Source organism: Miscanthus floridulus, chromosome 18, assembly GCF_019320115.1.
Source record: "Miscanthus floridulus cultivar M001 chromosome 18, ASM1932011v1, whole genome shotgun sequence".
In the NCBI taxonomy this organism is placed as follows: Eukaryota; Viridiplantae; Streptophyta; class Magnoliopsida; order Poales; family Poaceae; genus Miscanthus; species Miscanthus floridulus.
In genome coordinates, this window is record NC_089597.1 from 81753238 (window position 1) to 81768172 (window position 14935).

Below are 14935 nucleotides of genomic sequence, written 5' to 3' on the forward strand. Positions count from 1 at the left end.
ATTCATCCACCATCATAAACATCCACTTACCTCATGATGATCAACGTAGGATAAGAGATTCATCAATAAAATCATATATAACTTACTTTAAAGGGACAACTGAATTCATGATTAGGTATATTATCTTGATTCAGTTAATGTTATGACAATGTGTAGGTGGAATAAACAAGTCAAGCCGTAGCAACCACCACTACGTTTACTTGCCTCGAGACAACGATGCAAAAACGTGAGCTAGAACGATCCAAACGCGGTCTACCTGTTCAAACATCATCACCTTAGAAAATAAACTCATACAAATATTAACAAATGACACATAAATCACTTCTACAGCTCGTGCTACCGTTTCTCCCAAAACAGCGACCAAACAATCAATCAAGAGTAGGAACCCTACTTCACTTTTTTGTTGTGGATAAATTACTTGTTCAAAAATTATGAAACTTTTACAGAAGATGAAAAACACTATCATCTAGAACTTTGATATAATACAATCTAGCATATTAGATGTCCAAGACCGCATAAACAACCTTTGAACTTAACTGAACGTTTCTGACAACTAAAATAGGACAACAAATTTCTAAAACACATAAATGCAGTTATACTAGTCCAAAAATTATATTGTTTACCAATCTGGTAAGCCTAAGAAAAACACTATAACTTTTGTTCAGATCATATGTTCAAAGTCATCTATTAAGACGGTGAAAAACAGATTAAATCTAAAACGGTCACGATTCTCGTTACTGAAAAATAGCCATCTTAAAAAGACCATATCTCTCAAACTACAAGGGTTATGATGGTGATCTTGCTGTCAAAGGAAACATGCTGAAGTCATCTACAACTTTGTCAACAACGACATATTTTAGAGCCTGTTTGGTTCCATTTAGTCTCTGGACTAAAGTTTAGTCCCTACATGTTTGGATCCAAGGACTAAAGGTTATTAAAGCTACTATACAAAGACCAAAATGCCCCTCTTCTCACTCTCCCTCTCCTTCTGTGCATTAACGAGGGGTAGGGGTGTCTTTTGGCTGGTTTAGTCCCCTTTAGTCATCCCAAGGGACTAGAGGACTAAACCCGTTTAGTCACTTTTTAGTCACCTTATTTGGCAATTTAGTGACTAAAAGGGGCCAAAACCTAGTCACCTGGAACCAAACAAGGCCTTATTAAGGCCATTAAGATGCCCTAAAAATTCGATGAACACAGACAGCACAACCTAGGCCCACTCGCTAGAGGGCGACAACTCAGCCATGCGAGTTTGCGGCAGCCGCTGGGGGAGGGCCGCTCGCGGAAGGGCGTCGTGTCAGATGGGGTTAGATAAGGGAACCTCCCGCACCAGCGTCAGACGATACGTCGAGGTCTAGGGCCAACCGGGGCTGATGCACTGGCGGCCGTGGGGAACCTCCAGGCTAGGGCGGACGGGTCGATGGCCCTCCAGGCCGTGTCGTCGACGGTGGACCTCCCAAGTCATGCGATGGAGGCCGTGGGTGGAGTTGAGCAGGGTAGAAAAATCCGTGATCCAAAATTTGGGTAGCCAAGTTGGGGGCCAATAGGAATGGGTGGTGGCAGAGGAAAATAGGAGGCCAACAAATCTGGGGGGGTCTAGTAGGGGGGGGGGGGAGAAAAATCCATGATCTAGAATTTGGGTAGCCAAGTAGGGGGCAACAGGAATGGGTGGTGGGACGGGGAAAATAGGAGGCCAACAAATTTGGGGGGTCCAGTAGGAGGGAATCCATGATCTAGAATTTGCGTTGCCGAGTAGGGGGCCAACAAAAATGGACGGTTGGAGGGAAAAAATAGGAGGTGATGTGACCACGCCAGCGTCGGGGACCTCGGCGATCTCTCCGACCACCTCGGCGAGCTCTCCGACCACCTCGGCGATCTCTCTGACCACCTCGGTGACCTCTCCGACCACCTCGGCGACCTCTCCGACCACCTCAGCGAGCTCTCCGACCACCTCAGCGACCTCTCCGACCACCTCACCGGCTGATACACCACTCCAAGTCCCTACTGGAGCAATCACCCATAGCCACGCCCGAAAGATACAACAAGAGGTGCACGCGCTACTTTGTGAATTTCAATTAAACATTGATGGTAATTTCGAGCTACCTAAGTCGTGCATGTTGTTATTACTCAGGTTCTCCGAGAAGGAAGACAAGGATACATCAAGGATGGATCAGAGAGAAGAGCTACGTTCGAGTCAACCCAGCATGATAGAACCATCCAGAAGAAACAGTCATATCTTTTGTCTCCCAAAGGCTATGAAGGAAGGAGTTATGACCAAAACATTAAAGACTGCACCGAAGCCCAGAAGACACGTGGAAACTGAAGACCACCTCGTGAATGCTCTTGGCCGTTGACCTCCCACCTCCCAACCTAGCTTCTTTAGTTCACATCTATCTTAGAGACTTCTCATAGTATAAATATTACCTCTAGGCTACTAGAAAAGGACCTTTTTGATGATTTGATAATTCCAGTGATATTGCAGCCGAGCCACCGAGTGCTTACTCAAACCCTTGTTCTTCCTTGTTCTTCCTGGACTTGTGAAGAGATTCCTCTGGGATCCACTAGTTCATGCTTTGCGGGTCTTAGTACGGCTGCCCCGCCTTGTGTGGATTAGCCCCGGTTGTGGTTCTGCGGTCGTTCGGAGATCGAGTCGAAGTCTTCGTGGTTTCGGTGTCTCTCTCCCCGTCGCTTGGTCGCATCCAACCTTGGTCAGGTATAAAGCTAGTTACTCCGCTGTTCTCCAGCAAGTTACCCTTTTATCCCCGCTGCCTTGTTGCAAGTTATCTTGATCGTGACCTACTGTCGTGAAGATCGGGCCAACTCCCGTACTAAAATAGTTCAGTACCTATCATCTGGTATCAAAGCTTTGGATTGACATGGTAGATCTTGCCGTCATCCACATCGTTATCCTTGTTTAATCTACTTCATATATTTGTGTTTTTTCATATCCTATAGTCCAAAGCCACACAAAAAATACCTATAACCATTTCGTGGTACTGTTACGTTGTGTTTTGTGTTCATCAAGTTGCTAGTCACCACCGTTTATATAAAAATTGAGTTGTGTCATTCGTTATCGCTGTTGGTGTTATAAAAAAATAGATCAAAAAAAGGAAGGAAGAAAGATTAGTTTCAAAAAAAAGAGAGAGAAGTGAATAGAATTTGAAGGATCTGTGTTGCGGTGTATTGCTGAAAATTTTAGTTTACATATTTGAGTTGGTGGTGATCTTGTTAGCAGCAACGTCGTATCTTTGAGCACATCAAACCACTCGGTTGGTAGTACCGTAGCCCTCCTTGTTAGCCACCTATAGCTCCACCAAAAACCTGAACCGGGACGTTCGATTCGTAATCCTTACGACCTCTCTACCACCCCCGTTGAAGCTGCCATACCAGTACTATCACGGTCCTTGAGATCAGGAAAGAACTTGGGTAAGTAAAAGGTGAGATCGAGTGTTTTCACAAATTTACCTATTCCATTTTTTTCTTGCAACTAGTCTAACATGGCAGGATCCAATTCGAGTATTCATGGTGGAAACCATGGAGATGGGGAGCCCCCTGTCTCACGGCCTGAGATGCACCACATGGCAAACTCGCTGGTGGAGGTGATGGAGAGGATGCTTGACGCTCATCTTCCCGCGAAGGGAGGCCGAGGGCCACATCGTCGTCATGAAGAAAATCACCGGGAGGAGTCTGGTGATGAGAATTCTAGTTTTGGCCTTGGATTTGATCACTTCAGCGATGGCCATGGAGGACATGGTGGTGGTCGTCGTGCTGATTTTGATAATCAGCGTGGTGGCCGTCATGTACGATTTGAAGATGAAGAGTCTGAATACAATGAACATGAAGGATCTTATGATGATGAAAATCCTTTTGCACATGGCAGAAGGTTTGAGCGACGTCATCATCACCAATGTGCTGATTTTGAAGATAGGAATCATCATCGTGGTCGTCGTCATAGAGATGACCCAGACAACATTGCTCGAGTCAAATTGAGCATTCCAAAATTCACTGGGAAGGAGAATGCCGATGAGTATCTTGAATGGGCTGAACAGTGTAATCAAATCTTCAAGGTACATAGCCTTTCAGATCAGCGCCATGTAAATCTTGCTTCGGTGGAGTTCTCTGGATATGCTCTTACTTGGTGGAATCAAGTACAAGAGAATCAACTTGAATTGGGTCTTGGTTATATTAATACATGGGAAGAGATGAAGCGAGTGATGAAAAAGTGATTTGTGCCTTCGAGCTCTCAGCGTGATCTTAGAAACCGGCTGCAAATGCTAAAGCAAGGGAAGAGAACAGTTGATGAGTACTATAAGGAGATGGAGTTGCTATTGGTATGGGCCGGGATCAAAGAAGATGCAGAGTCAAAAATGGCAAGATTTTTAGGAGGACTCAATGAAGAAATTTCTAGTTTTGTTGAGATGTTTCCCTACCGTACCTTGCAAGATCTAGTTGATCAAGCTATGCGTATGGAAAGGAAAATTCAGCAAGAGTCCCATGGAAAATCATATGGCAGTCATTCTGTTGCTACCCCTTGGCGCAAACAGCATTCCAGTATGTCTTTGGGTGGAGGACGATCTCAAGGAGCTACAGCTAGATCTTCTCCATCAATTGCTAATTCAAAGATGGCGGCTTCCATAGCGTCATCGCCTGCAAATCAACAGCGGTTTGCTGCAAATTTAGCAGCCCCAACCGTTGCCTCAGGTGCTGCTTCTTCTACTCGAAGCAGAGAAATTGTATGCCATAAGTGTCACGGCCGTGGGCACATTGCTGCCCAATGTCCAAGCCGTAGGACCATGTTGCTAAATGAGAAAGGCGAATGGGAATCAGAAAGTGATCTAGAAGATGATGAACCAATATTTGATGAAGAAATTGAAGAGGATGCGAGTGAAATTCAGCCTGATGAAGGAGATCATAATTGTTTTATTTCTCTTCGTGTGCTTAGTATTACTGCTGAAAAAGAAGAGAATGGCCAGCGGCACAATCTTTTCCATACCAAAGGCATGATCAAGGACAAGTTGTGCCGAATCATTATTGACAATGGCAGCTGCAATAATATTGCAAGTCGAGAATTAGTTGAAAGATTGGGACTGAAACAGTGGCACCACCCTTCTCCATACAAGATGCAATGGTTAAATGATTGTGGTGCGCTACGTGTAACAAATATTGTGACCGTTTCCTTCTCCATTGGGCGGTACAATGATCAAGTGGAGTGTGATGTGGTTCCAATGGAAGCATGCCGATTGCTGTTAGGAAGGCCTTGGTTAATTGATCATGATGTTCAGATCTTTGGAAGAACCAATAAGCTGTCTTTCATGTACAAAGGAGAGCGAATTTCTTTGCTTCCTTTAACACCGGAGGAAATTTTGAAGGATGATCTTAAGAAGAAACAGTGAGAGAGCGAGAACCACCTACAAGTGACCCACAAAAATAGTGAGGGAGAGATTCCAAAGCCAAATAAAACCCCACAGCCTCAAAGAACCAAGACACAGGGAAAAGATGGTTTAGTTATGATGGCTAGGAAAGGGGATCTAAAAGAATTAAGTGAACCCAATGCCATGTTCTTCGTACTCCTGTATAAGGACACTCTTCTTTCTACTAACAACTTACCCTGTACCCTGCCAAGTGTTGTCTTTGATGTGTTACAGGAATATGAGGATGTCTTTCCGGATGAAGTGCCACTAGGACTACCACCTAAGAGAGGAATCAAACATCAAATTGATCTTGTGACCGGTGCTTCACTCCCAAACCGTGCTGCCTACCGTGCCAACCCGAAAGAAACCAAGGAGATTCAGTGATAAGTGGAAGAATTGATGAGAAAAGGGTACGTACAAGAAAGTCTATCACCTTGTGCTGTTCCTGTCCTTTTAGTGCCTAAGAAAGATGGGTCTTGGCGGATGTGTGTGGATTGCCGAGCAATAAATAACATTACCATAAGGTATAGACACCCCATCCCTCGGCTGGATGATATGCTTGATGAACTTAGTGGTGCTATCATATTCACTAAAATTGATTTAAGAAGTGGATACCACCAGATTCGCATGAGAGAAGGAGATGAATGGAAAACAGCCTTTAAAACAAAATTTAGGTTGTATGAATGGTTGGTAATGCCTTTCAGGTTAACTAATGCACCAAGTACATTTATGAGATTGATGAATCATGTGCTTAGAGCTTTCATTGGCAAATTTGTTGTCGTTTACTTTGATGACATCTTAATTTATAGCAAGTCTCTTGATGAACATGTTGAACATATCCAATGTGTGCTTGCTGTCCTACGTGAACAGAAATTGTATGCTAACCTTGAAAAGTGCACCTTTTGCACCGACAAGGTAGTCTTTCTTGGATTTGTTGTTATAGGACAAGTAGTGGAGGTAGATGAAGAAAAGATCAAGGCTGTCCGAGACTGGGCGCCTCCATAGAACGTGAGCTAAGTAAGAAGCTTCCTTGGACTTGCTGGTTTCTATCGGTGGTTCGTGAAGGATTTTAGCACTATTGCTGCACTAATCAATGAGCTGACAAAGAAAGAAGTGCTTTTCAAGTGGGGAGAAGCACAACAGAAGGCATTTGAAGAATTGAAGATGAAGTTAACAACAGCCCCAGTCCTTGCACTCCCAGATTTTGGTAAGTCATTTGAAATAGAATGTGATGCAAGTGGAGTTGGGATTGGAGGTGTGCTCATGCAAGGACGAAGGCCAATTGCATACTTCAGTGAAAAGCTAAGTGGTCCAACTCTAAATTATTCAGTTTATGATAAAGAATTATATGCTCTTGTTCGGAGTCTGGAAACTTGGCAACATTACCTTTTTCCTAAAGAATTTGTGATACATTCAGATCATGAATCATTGAAACACCTTAAAGGACAACTGAAACTGAATAGAAGACATGCAAAATGGTGTGAATTCATTGAATCATTTTCCTATATTGTCAAGTACAAGAAAGGAAAAGAGAATGTTGTAGCAGATGCGTTGTCTCGACGTCACACTTTGCTAACCCAACTTGACACTAAGATTCTTGGATTAGAAAGCATAAAAGGTTTATATACAACTGATTCATATTTTGCTGAACCATATTCCAAGTGTCGAGATGGCAAATGATGGAAAAACTTTCATGTGCATAATGGGTTTTTGTTTCGAGCTAACAAACTATGTATTCTAGATTGCTCTGTTTGAATTTTACTTGTGCAGGAAGCCCACGCAGGAGGACTCATGGGCCATTTTGGCGCCAAGAAGATAGAACAAGTCCTTACCGACCACTTCTTTTGGCCAAAGATGAGAAGAGATGTGGAGAGACATGTTCTTCGCTGCGAATCATGCCACAAAGCTAAGTCTCGTGTGAATCCTCATGGATTATACACTCCTCTGCCTATCCCTAGTGTGCCTTAGGAAGATGTCTCCTTGGATTTTGTTCTTGGTTTACCTCGAACCAAGTGGGGAAGGGATTCCATCTTTGTTGTGGTTGATCGTTTTAGCAAAATGACACATTTTATCCCATGCCACAAGAGCGATGATGCTTCACATATCGCTGAATTGTTTTTCAAAGAAATTGTACGACTACATGGAGTGCCACGAACCATTGTTTCTGATCATGACTCCAAATTTTTGAGTTACTTTTGGAAAACTTTGTGGGGAAAACTTGGAACACGATTGCTGTTCTCTATGACATGTCATCCACAAACGGATGGACAAACTGAAGTTGTGAACCGTACTCTATCAATGCTACTGTGAGCTATCCTCAAGAAGAACTTGAAACTTTGGGAAGAAAGTTTGCCACATGTCGAGTTTGCATACAACAGGACAGTACACTCGACCACTAAATTTTGTCCATTTGAAATTGTATATGGGTTTAAACCCACTGCTCCCATAGATCTTTTGCCTTTACCTATGCAGGAACATGTAAACTTCAATGCAAGAAAGCGAGCCGAGTTTGTCAAGAACCTTCATGATAGAGCTCGAACAAACATTGAAAAGATGACAAGGATGTATGAGAAGCACGCTAATAAAGGTCGAAGGAAGGTGTTATTTGAACCAGGAGACTTGGTTTGGGTGCATCTACGCAAAGACAGATTTCCTGAACAACGCAAAAGCAAGTTGCAAGCCCGAGCTGATGGTCCATTCAAAGTGCTACGCAAGATCAATGACAATGCTTATGAAATTGATCTGCTTAGTACTTATGGTGTGAGTACTAGTTTTAATGTGGCCGACCTATCTCCATTCTTTGGATTGGAAGAGTCGAGGACGACTCTTTTTCAAGGGGGAGGATGATGTGACCACGCCAGCATCGGGGACCTCGACGATCTCTCCGACCACCTCGACGAGCTCTCCGACCACCTTGGCGATCTCTCCGACCACCTCGGCGACCTCTCCGACCACCTCAGCGAGCTCTTCGACCACCTCGGCGACCTCTCCGACCATCTCACCGGCTGTTACACCACTCCAAGTCCCTACTGGACCAATCACCCGTAGCCGCGCTCGAAAGATATAGCAAAAGGTGCACGCGCTACTTTGTGAATTTCAATTAAACATTGATGGTAATTTCGAGCTACCTAAGTTGTGCATGTTGTTATTACTCAGGTTCTCCAAGAAGAAAGACAAGGATACATCAAGGATGGATCAGAGAGAAGAGCTACGTTCGAGTCAACCTAGCATGATAGAACCATCTAGAAGAAACAATCATATATTTTGTCTCCCAAAGGCTATGAAGGAAGGAGTTATGACTAAAACATTAAAGACTGCACCGAAGCCCAGAAGACACATGGAAACTGAAGACCACCTCGTGAATGCTCTAGGCCATTGACCTCCCACCTCCCAACCTGGCTTCTTCAGTTCACATCTATCTTAGAGACTTCTCATAGTATAAATATTACCTCTAGGCTACTAGAAAAGGAACTTTTTGATGATTTGATAATTCCCGTGATATTGTAGCCGAGCTGCCGAGTGCTTACTCAAACTCTTATTCTTCCTTGTTCTTCCTAGACTTGTGAAGAGATTCCTCTAGGATCCACTAGTTCGTGCTTTGCGGGTTCCAGTACGGCTGCCCCACCTTGTGTGGATTAGCCTCGGTTGTGGTTCTGTGGTCGTTCGGAGATCGAGTCGAAGTCTTCGTGGTTTCACTGTCTCCACTACTAGGGATGTGTACATCAATGATGCTCTTCTTTCGTCACTGAAGACTCCAAAATCGTCACATATATTATTTTATGACGAATTTGTGACGATATGGTATTCGTCATTGAATGCGCGTCATATTTTACCTACCATGACGAAACGTCTATTTTCGTCATAGATGTGCATTTGTTCTATGACGAAATGGCCGTCGTCATAGAAGTGTATTCTTTCTATGACGATCTATTTTCGTCATTGATATAGCCCCTTTTTCGTCATGACTTGTTGTCAGTTAGGCGGCCAGACGACGTCTGCCACGCTGGCAGCTGACATGTCTTGTCCACGTGGCGCGTCCACATTGCAGGTGATGTGTCCGACCACATGGCAGCTGACATGGCCTGTGATGTGGATGGTCCACGTGTCCAATTTTTATTGGGCCACAAGGCGTGCTGTGATAGGTTCTCATTTTCGTCACTGAAGTAAATAGAAATTCGTCACAGAATCAATTACCAAATCGTCACAGAAAGGTTAGATAATTCATCACAAGTGCACATGCTGATTTCATTACAGAATGCAAATAATACTGGAATGACCAAAAGCTTCCATAAATTAACAGATCCAGTATTCCAATGACCAACAACTTAATCAACAATTCTAAACTCGGTTCACATAACTCACTAGACATCACATTTGAACTACTAGTTTCATCTTAGTTCACATTAACATCACAGAAAATAATAAAAAGTTGCCAACCACCAGCAACATAAGTTACTACATAAACAAAATCACCAGCAGACCTCTTGCTTAATGAACCAGCAGCTACGAGCAGCGCTCATGTCGAAGAAGCATTGTTGATGGCCAAGATACGCTTGAGCAGCGCATTGTTCTCCTGCATTGCCTTGTTGCTTATCTCTGTCAGCTTCTTATACTCATCCATCTCCTTTTGTGTCCTCGCCAGCTTTTCCTCAGCTTCTTCACTTCTCTTCCTGAGTTCATCGATTTCACCTTGTACAGCAGCCGTAGCTTCAGCTGCTAGTTGCTCCCGAAGCTCGCTTTCATTTGATGATGATGATTTGGAGGATGGCACTGGTTTGATGCCAACACTCTTCAGGAAAAGGTTTGAACTGTTCTGGGAGAGCACCTGGGACACAACCTGCACACTGAACACTGCTGTCTTACCTTCAGCAACAGGTTCTGTCCTCAAAGCTTCCATATTTGACTGAAACAGCAATGACCCATCATTAGTTGATACTTATTGCATTAATTTGAGGAGAAAATATCACACAAGATGTATTTTAAAAAATAAAAACCTATGCTGCATTGACAGAAACTGATGCCAAATAGGTATGCAATCATGAGTCATTTATTTGTTGTCAGGTAACTGAATACAAGTAGAAGTCAACAACATAGGATTATTATTTAGCAAGTATGTCTAGCTATATTGGATTATGACCAGTTTTGAGCAAAAGACAGAATACAAAATGTTTGAAACAAGACATATTATCCAATTAATGAATAGTTGTTGGCACAGCGAAACAGATGTCGTGACTTACAACTACTTCTCTTGCTAGTTCCTCCACTGCACATATGAGCATGAATAAGTACAATTGTCAATTCTCTTGGCAATAGCAAGAAAACGGATTGTTATCCGACAAAACAAATTTCTTTAGATACTAGGTCCACGTTCTCTAAGTCTTATTATAATAGCACAAGAACACATAAGGACACGTGCATAAGGAAAAAAAAAGGTTCGGTACTATTTCATAGCGGGCCGGGAACAGTTCATCTAGGATCCGTTATTGTGCATCACGGACCCGCTACCCAGTACTGCTGATCTACAGCGATCTTAGTCTGGGAGAGCTCCGGATGAACAGTAAACGGATGCGCTCGGCCTCACATTTAAAGTTCTTACTAGCAGGTACCCCCGTGCTTCGCACGGGTTAGCCAGCCGGAATGATAGCACATCATATGATTATACATGGAACATCGCGCAAACTGAAGGCACTGTAGGATAAAAGGAACAGGCATGAGGTGAAAGTCAATTAGCAAACAATAAGCACATAAGAATGAAATGGCAACAGGGTTGGCAGAACTATGCAACATGTTTATGAAAAGCCATCGACCGAACGCTAGTTTTTAAATCGACAATATACTTGCAAATCAAAAGAGATGAATTGTTGTATTTGGGAGGTCATGTATCTAACTATTTTAGTTGAATTGTATTGATTATGGTTGAAATAACAAAAAAATGAGAAATCGAGAAATGCTGGACTGTAAATTTGACGATGGTGTGTCATAGTACAGTTCATAAAGATTACACTTACCACAATTATGCAAAGAGAACATGATGATGGATGAAGCAATTATTTGTTAAAGGAAACTACATCGCTAATAATATCGGGAAGAACTCATCATGTAAGAAATGGGGAGATTAGATGGAACTGACAGAACAACTGGAATTGACAGCAACATCTGCATACATGAAGGTAATGCCATGAGCCTGTATTCAAGTGCAAGAAAGCAATAGTTAGAGCAATTGGGTGGATAACTAACAAAATCAAATATAGTGTAGCAAGTAGAAGGAAAAGTAAATTTCAGTAAGATAAGTTGTCCACTGCTGTTTGTAAGAACCGGAACGCACTGATCCAAATGCAATAATCTATGTCCGTTTTTAAAAAAGGCCTGTGATTACTGAAAACGAATCAGTTGTTAATCCACTTGGCAGGCAAGGGACATCATGGGAATGTTTCAGCAACAAATAACAACAGCAAATCGCAGGAGGTCAGTTTTGGTACAACCGTGCAATCGCCAAACTATTGCCCTTCTTTTCAACGATAAATTGCTTATCACTTTGAACCTTTAATATGCAGAACAAATGATAAGGTGGGTAGCTAGTGAATGATCAGCTGAAAGTGGCACTGAAAGAAGGAAGGCCTTATGACTTTCCTGTACAATCAGCAGGTGAGCCACGATTTATTGGACTACTGCCAGCACAGCCGTCAATTGAAATGGCAAATTAGAAAGTTAGAAAACAAACATTAAGATATTGGATAGATGGAAAGGAGGTAAATGTAAGGAAACAAAGGAAAACAGAAAGTGGCATTCTATTTTAATGATTTTGTTTGCAGACCGTAGACGTCACTATTCTGGCATCATAATCTAGAAGTATGGGTTAATTGTAGAAAAATACCGAACCTAAACTTACAGAGCTGATGACATCCCTGCAAGATAGGTGGCTTTTCTCTATTTTTTGCATGGTACAACTGGAACTGACACTAACATGATGTACTCAGTTCCAGTATATACACGAAGGCAATGGCATGGAAATGTAAAGTAGTACTTAGAGCAATCAGATTTCAGAGTAAATTAGGTCAGCTGAATGCATCAAGCATATACATAGGAAGGGCATACCCTGAATTAGTAAACAGGTAATAGTGCAATAGTATATAGACGTCGAATAGGCACATGGGTACGTGCTTTGAAGAAAAAATAGTACACTGCAAAAGAGACAGTGTAGAAAAAAAAGAATGGATTTGTACCTTCATCTTAGGATCGTGATTGGGGAACGTCGCTTGAGCAAACCTGATTAATGGATCTGTAGAAAAATCATGAGGAGATAAACAGATAAGGACAATAACGTGGATGCTTGTTATCTCTGCATTATTAATTCTGTGCGGCCACACGAAGGTCAGCAAAGACCTGTAGAAACACATCTGTGACCAACTCAGGATCCCTCCAGCACTGGTCATAACGAAATGCATCCAAATAGATATGCATGACAATAGTAAGCATCATTCAGCAGGATTACTATTGAACTCCATTCGTGATGATAGGTAAGACAACAGGACATAGATGCATAATCTGGAAATACATAGGAGGCCTGACCTGACTTTGCATAGATGTTGTGCGATAAAAAATAGGGTATCCATCGGTAAGACAGGGCTATAATGTTGATCTGAATCGATTCATATCTGATCATTCCCAATCCGCTTCAACGTTGGAATCCTGGAAAGTAGGTGCGGATTAGCAACCAATCCGTTCATACTTTATATAAGCTGAAGCAAAACAAATACTAATCGGACGTAGTTCATATAAGTTGAGGCAAAACAAACGGTGCCGGCGACGCTGGTTCACCGTGAACAGAGCGGGTGTGGGGACAGGCCGGCATCACATCTGACGGCCGCAGCGGCCGCTCTTGCGGTCGTCGTGGCTGCGGCGATTGGAGGCGAGGAGGCAGAAGGAGACGGCGGGCTTGAGACGCAGATCGGGTAGGGGTCGCTGACCTCGATTCGTGGGCATCAACCAGCTTTGGAATGAGCAGCGGCCTGCCTCACCGCTGAGAGACGCATCGACGTCAGGAGGAAGGTTGGCGGCGCCACGACTCGAGTCGCATCGCATGGACGAGCATTAGCAGGGTTGCGCCGAAGCCAGATCTGCCGTGCCCCCGGCCGGAATAGATACTCCACTACCTGAATCTCTACACTTGTCGGTGAGAATCGCAGCGCTCTGGCCGGATCTGGCCCTAGCTGACTGGAAGACAGAGGGGGCGACGGTGGGACGGCAAGCGCTTGGCTAGGGTGGGGTGCTACCGCCTGCCTCCTCCATGCGCCATGCCCCAGCCTGGACCTGCTCCAATGGGGTGGGAGTGGAGCGCACTGGCCGGGATTAGGTGTGGTGTGTTGCGCCAGGCAGCCACGACCGCGATGGTCAGGTGGGGTGAGGGAGGCGGCGGCTGATGGTTTGGTGTAGTCGAGCGGCGACGTGTCGCCGGGGGCTGAAACCCTAGTCGCCCCTATTCGCCTCCGGGGCCGACGCAGTGGAAGGAGGGGAGGGGAGGGGAATGACCCTTAATCTTTTATTTTCACTGTAGGGGCGACTGAGGTTATAAGCCGCCCTTGAATTTTTTTTCAAAATTCTGAATCAAAATAAATTATTCACATGTAATAATAAATAATACAGTACAAAAATTTATAATTTTTTTATAGATATATTTACATATACAATAACTAAAACAATTACAACAGTTTAAAATTACAAAATTGAACCTTTAAAAATGAGAAAAAAAATTAAATTTTAAAAAATTAAAATCAAAACTACTAAAATAATTTTGAGACACTAAATAATCTCAAATGAAAATTTGATAAACATCAAAATTGTAGAGGTCATTAAGATCTACAACTTTTATTCTGGTCATCTTATCATTTGACAAAATTTGAACCTTTCAAATTTGAAATTTTAAAAAATGACAAGTTCGAACCAAAATTTGAGACCCAAAATGATTTCAACATAAAAAGTGATGAATATCAAAGTTGTTCAACTAATTAATATCTACAACTTTTATTTTAGTCATCTTGTCATTTGACAAAATTTGAACCTTTCAAATTTGAAATTTTGAAAAACGACAAGTTCGAACCAAAATTTGAGACCCAAATTGATTTCAACATAAAAAGCGATCAATACCAAAGTTGTTCAACTCATGAATATATACAACTTTTATTTTAGTCATCTTGTCATTTGACAAAATTTGAACCTTTCAAATTTGAAATTTTGAAAAACGACAAATTCGAACCAAAATTTGAGACCCAAATTGATTTCAACATAAAAAGTGACGAATACTAAAGTTGTTCAACTCATGAATATCTGCAACTTTTATTTTGGTTATTTCTTCATTTGAGAAATTCTTAGCACACATTATTCACTAATCTTACACATGTCACATATAGTTTATAAAACCTTATGAGAGATGTGTCACATTTGTGAACAATGTCGTTACCACTTTGTCATATGAAGAAATGACCAATACAAAAGTTGTAGATCTTGATGAGTTATTCAACTTTGGTATT

At 42.5% G+C, this 14935-nt stretch overlaps 1 protein-coding gene across 13 annotated transcripts; it reads right to left on the minus strand.

The window, feature by feature from the left end:
* Positions 1 to 9673: 9673 nt before the first annotated feature.
* On the minus strand, positions 9674 to 13933 carry LOC136519948 (uncharacterized). Of its 13 annotated transcripts, none has more exons than XM_066513348.1 (5): positions 13376 to 13933; positions 12978 to 13097; positions 12632 to 12687; positions 11539 to 11592; positions 9674 to 10311 (listed from the first exon to the last, which is right to left on the minus strand). In XM_066513348.1, exons 2-5 carry the CDS (start codon positions 13069 to 13071, stop codon positions 9925 to 9927), a joined length of 591 nt encoding a protein of 196 aa, XP_066369445.1. In that variant the 5' UTR covers positions 13072 to 13097; positions 13376 to 13933; the 3' UTR covers positions 9674 to 9924. The 13 variants fall into 13 exon arrangements, 10 of the variants coding, with proteins under 10 accessions (XP_066369445.1, XP_066369438.1, XP_066369440.1 ...); XM_066513341.1 differs by having other exon boundaries at positions 12632 to 12791; XM_066513343.1 differs by having other exon boundaries at positions 12632 to 12805.
* Positions 13934 to 14935: the final 1002 nt, after the last annotated feature.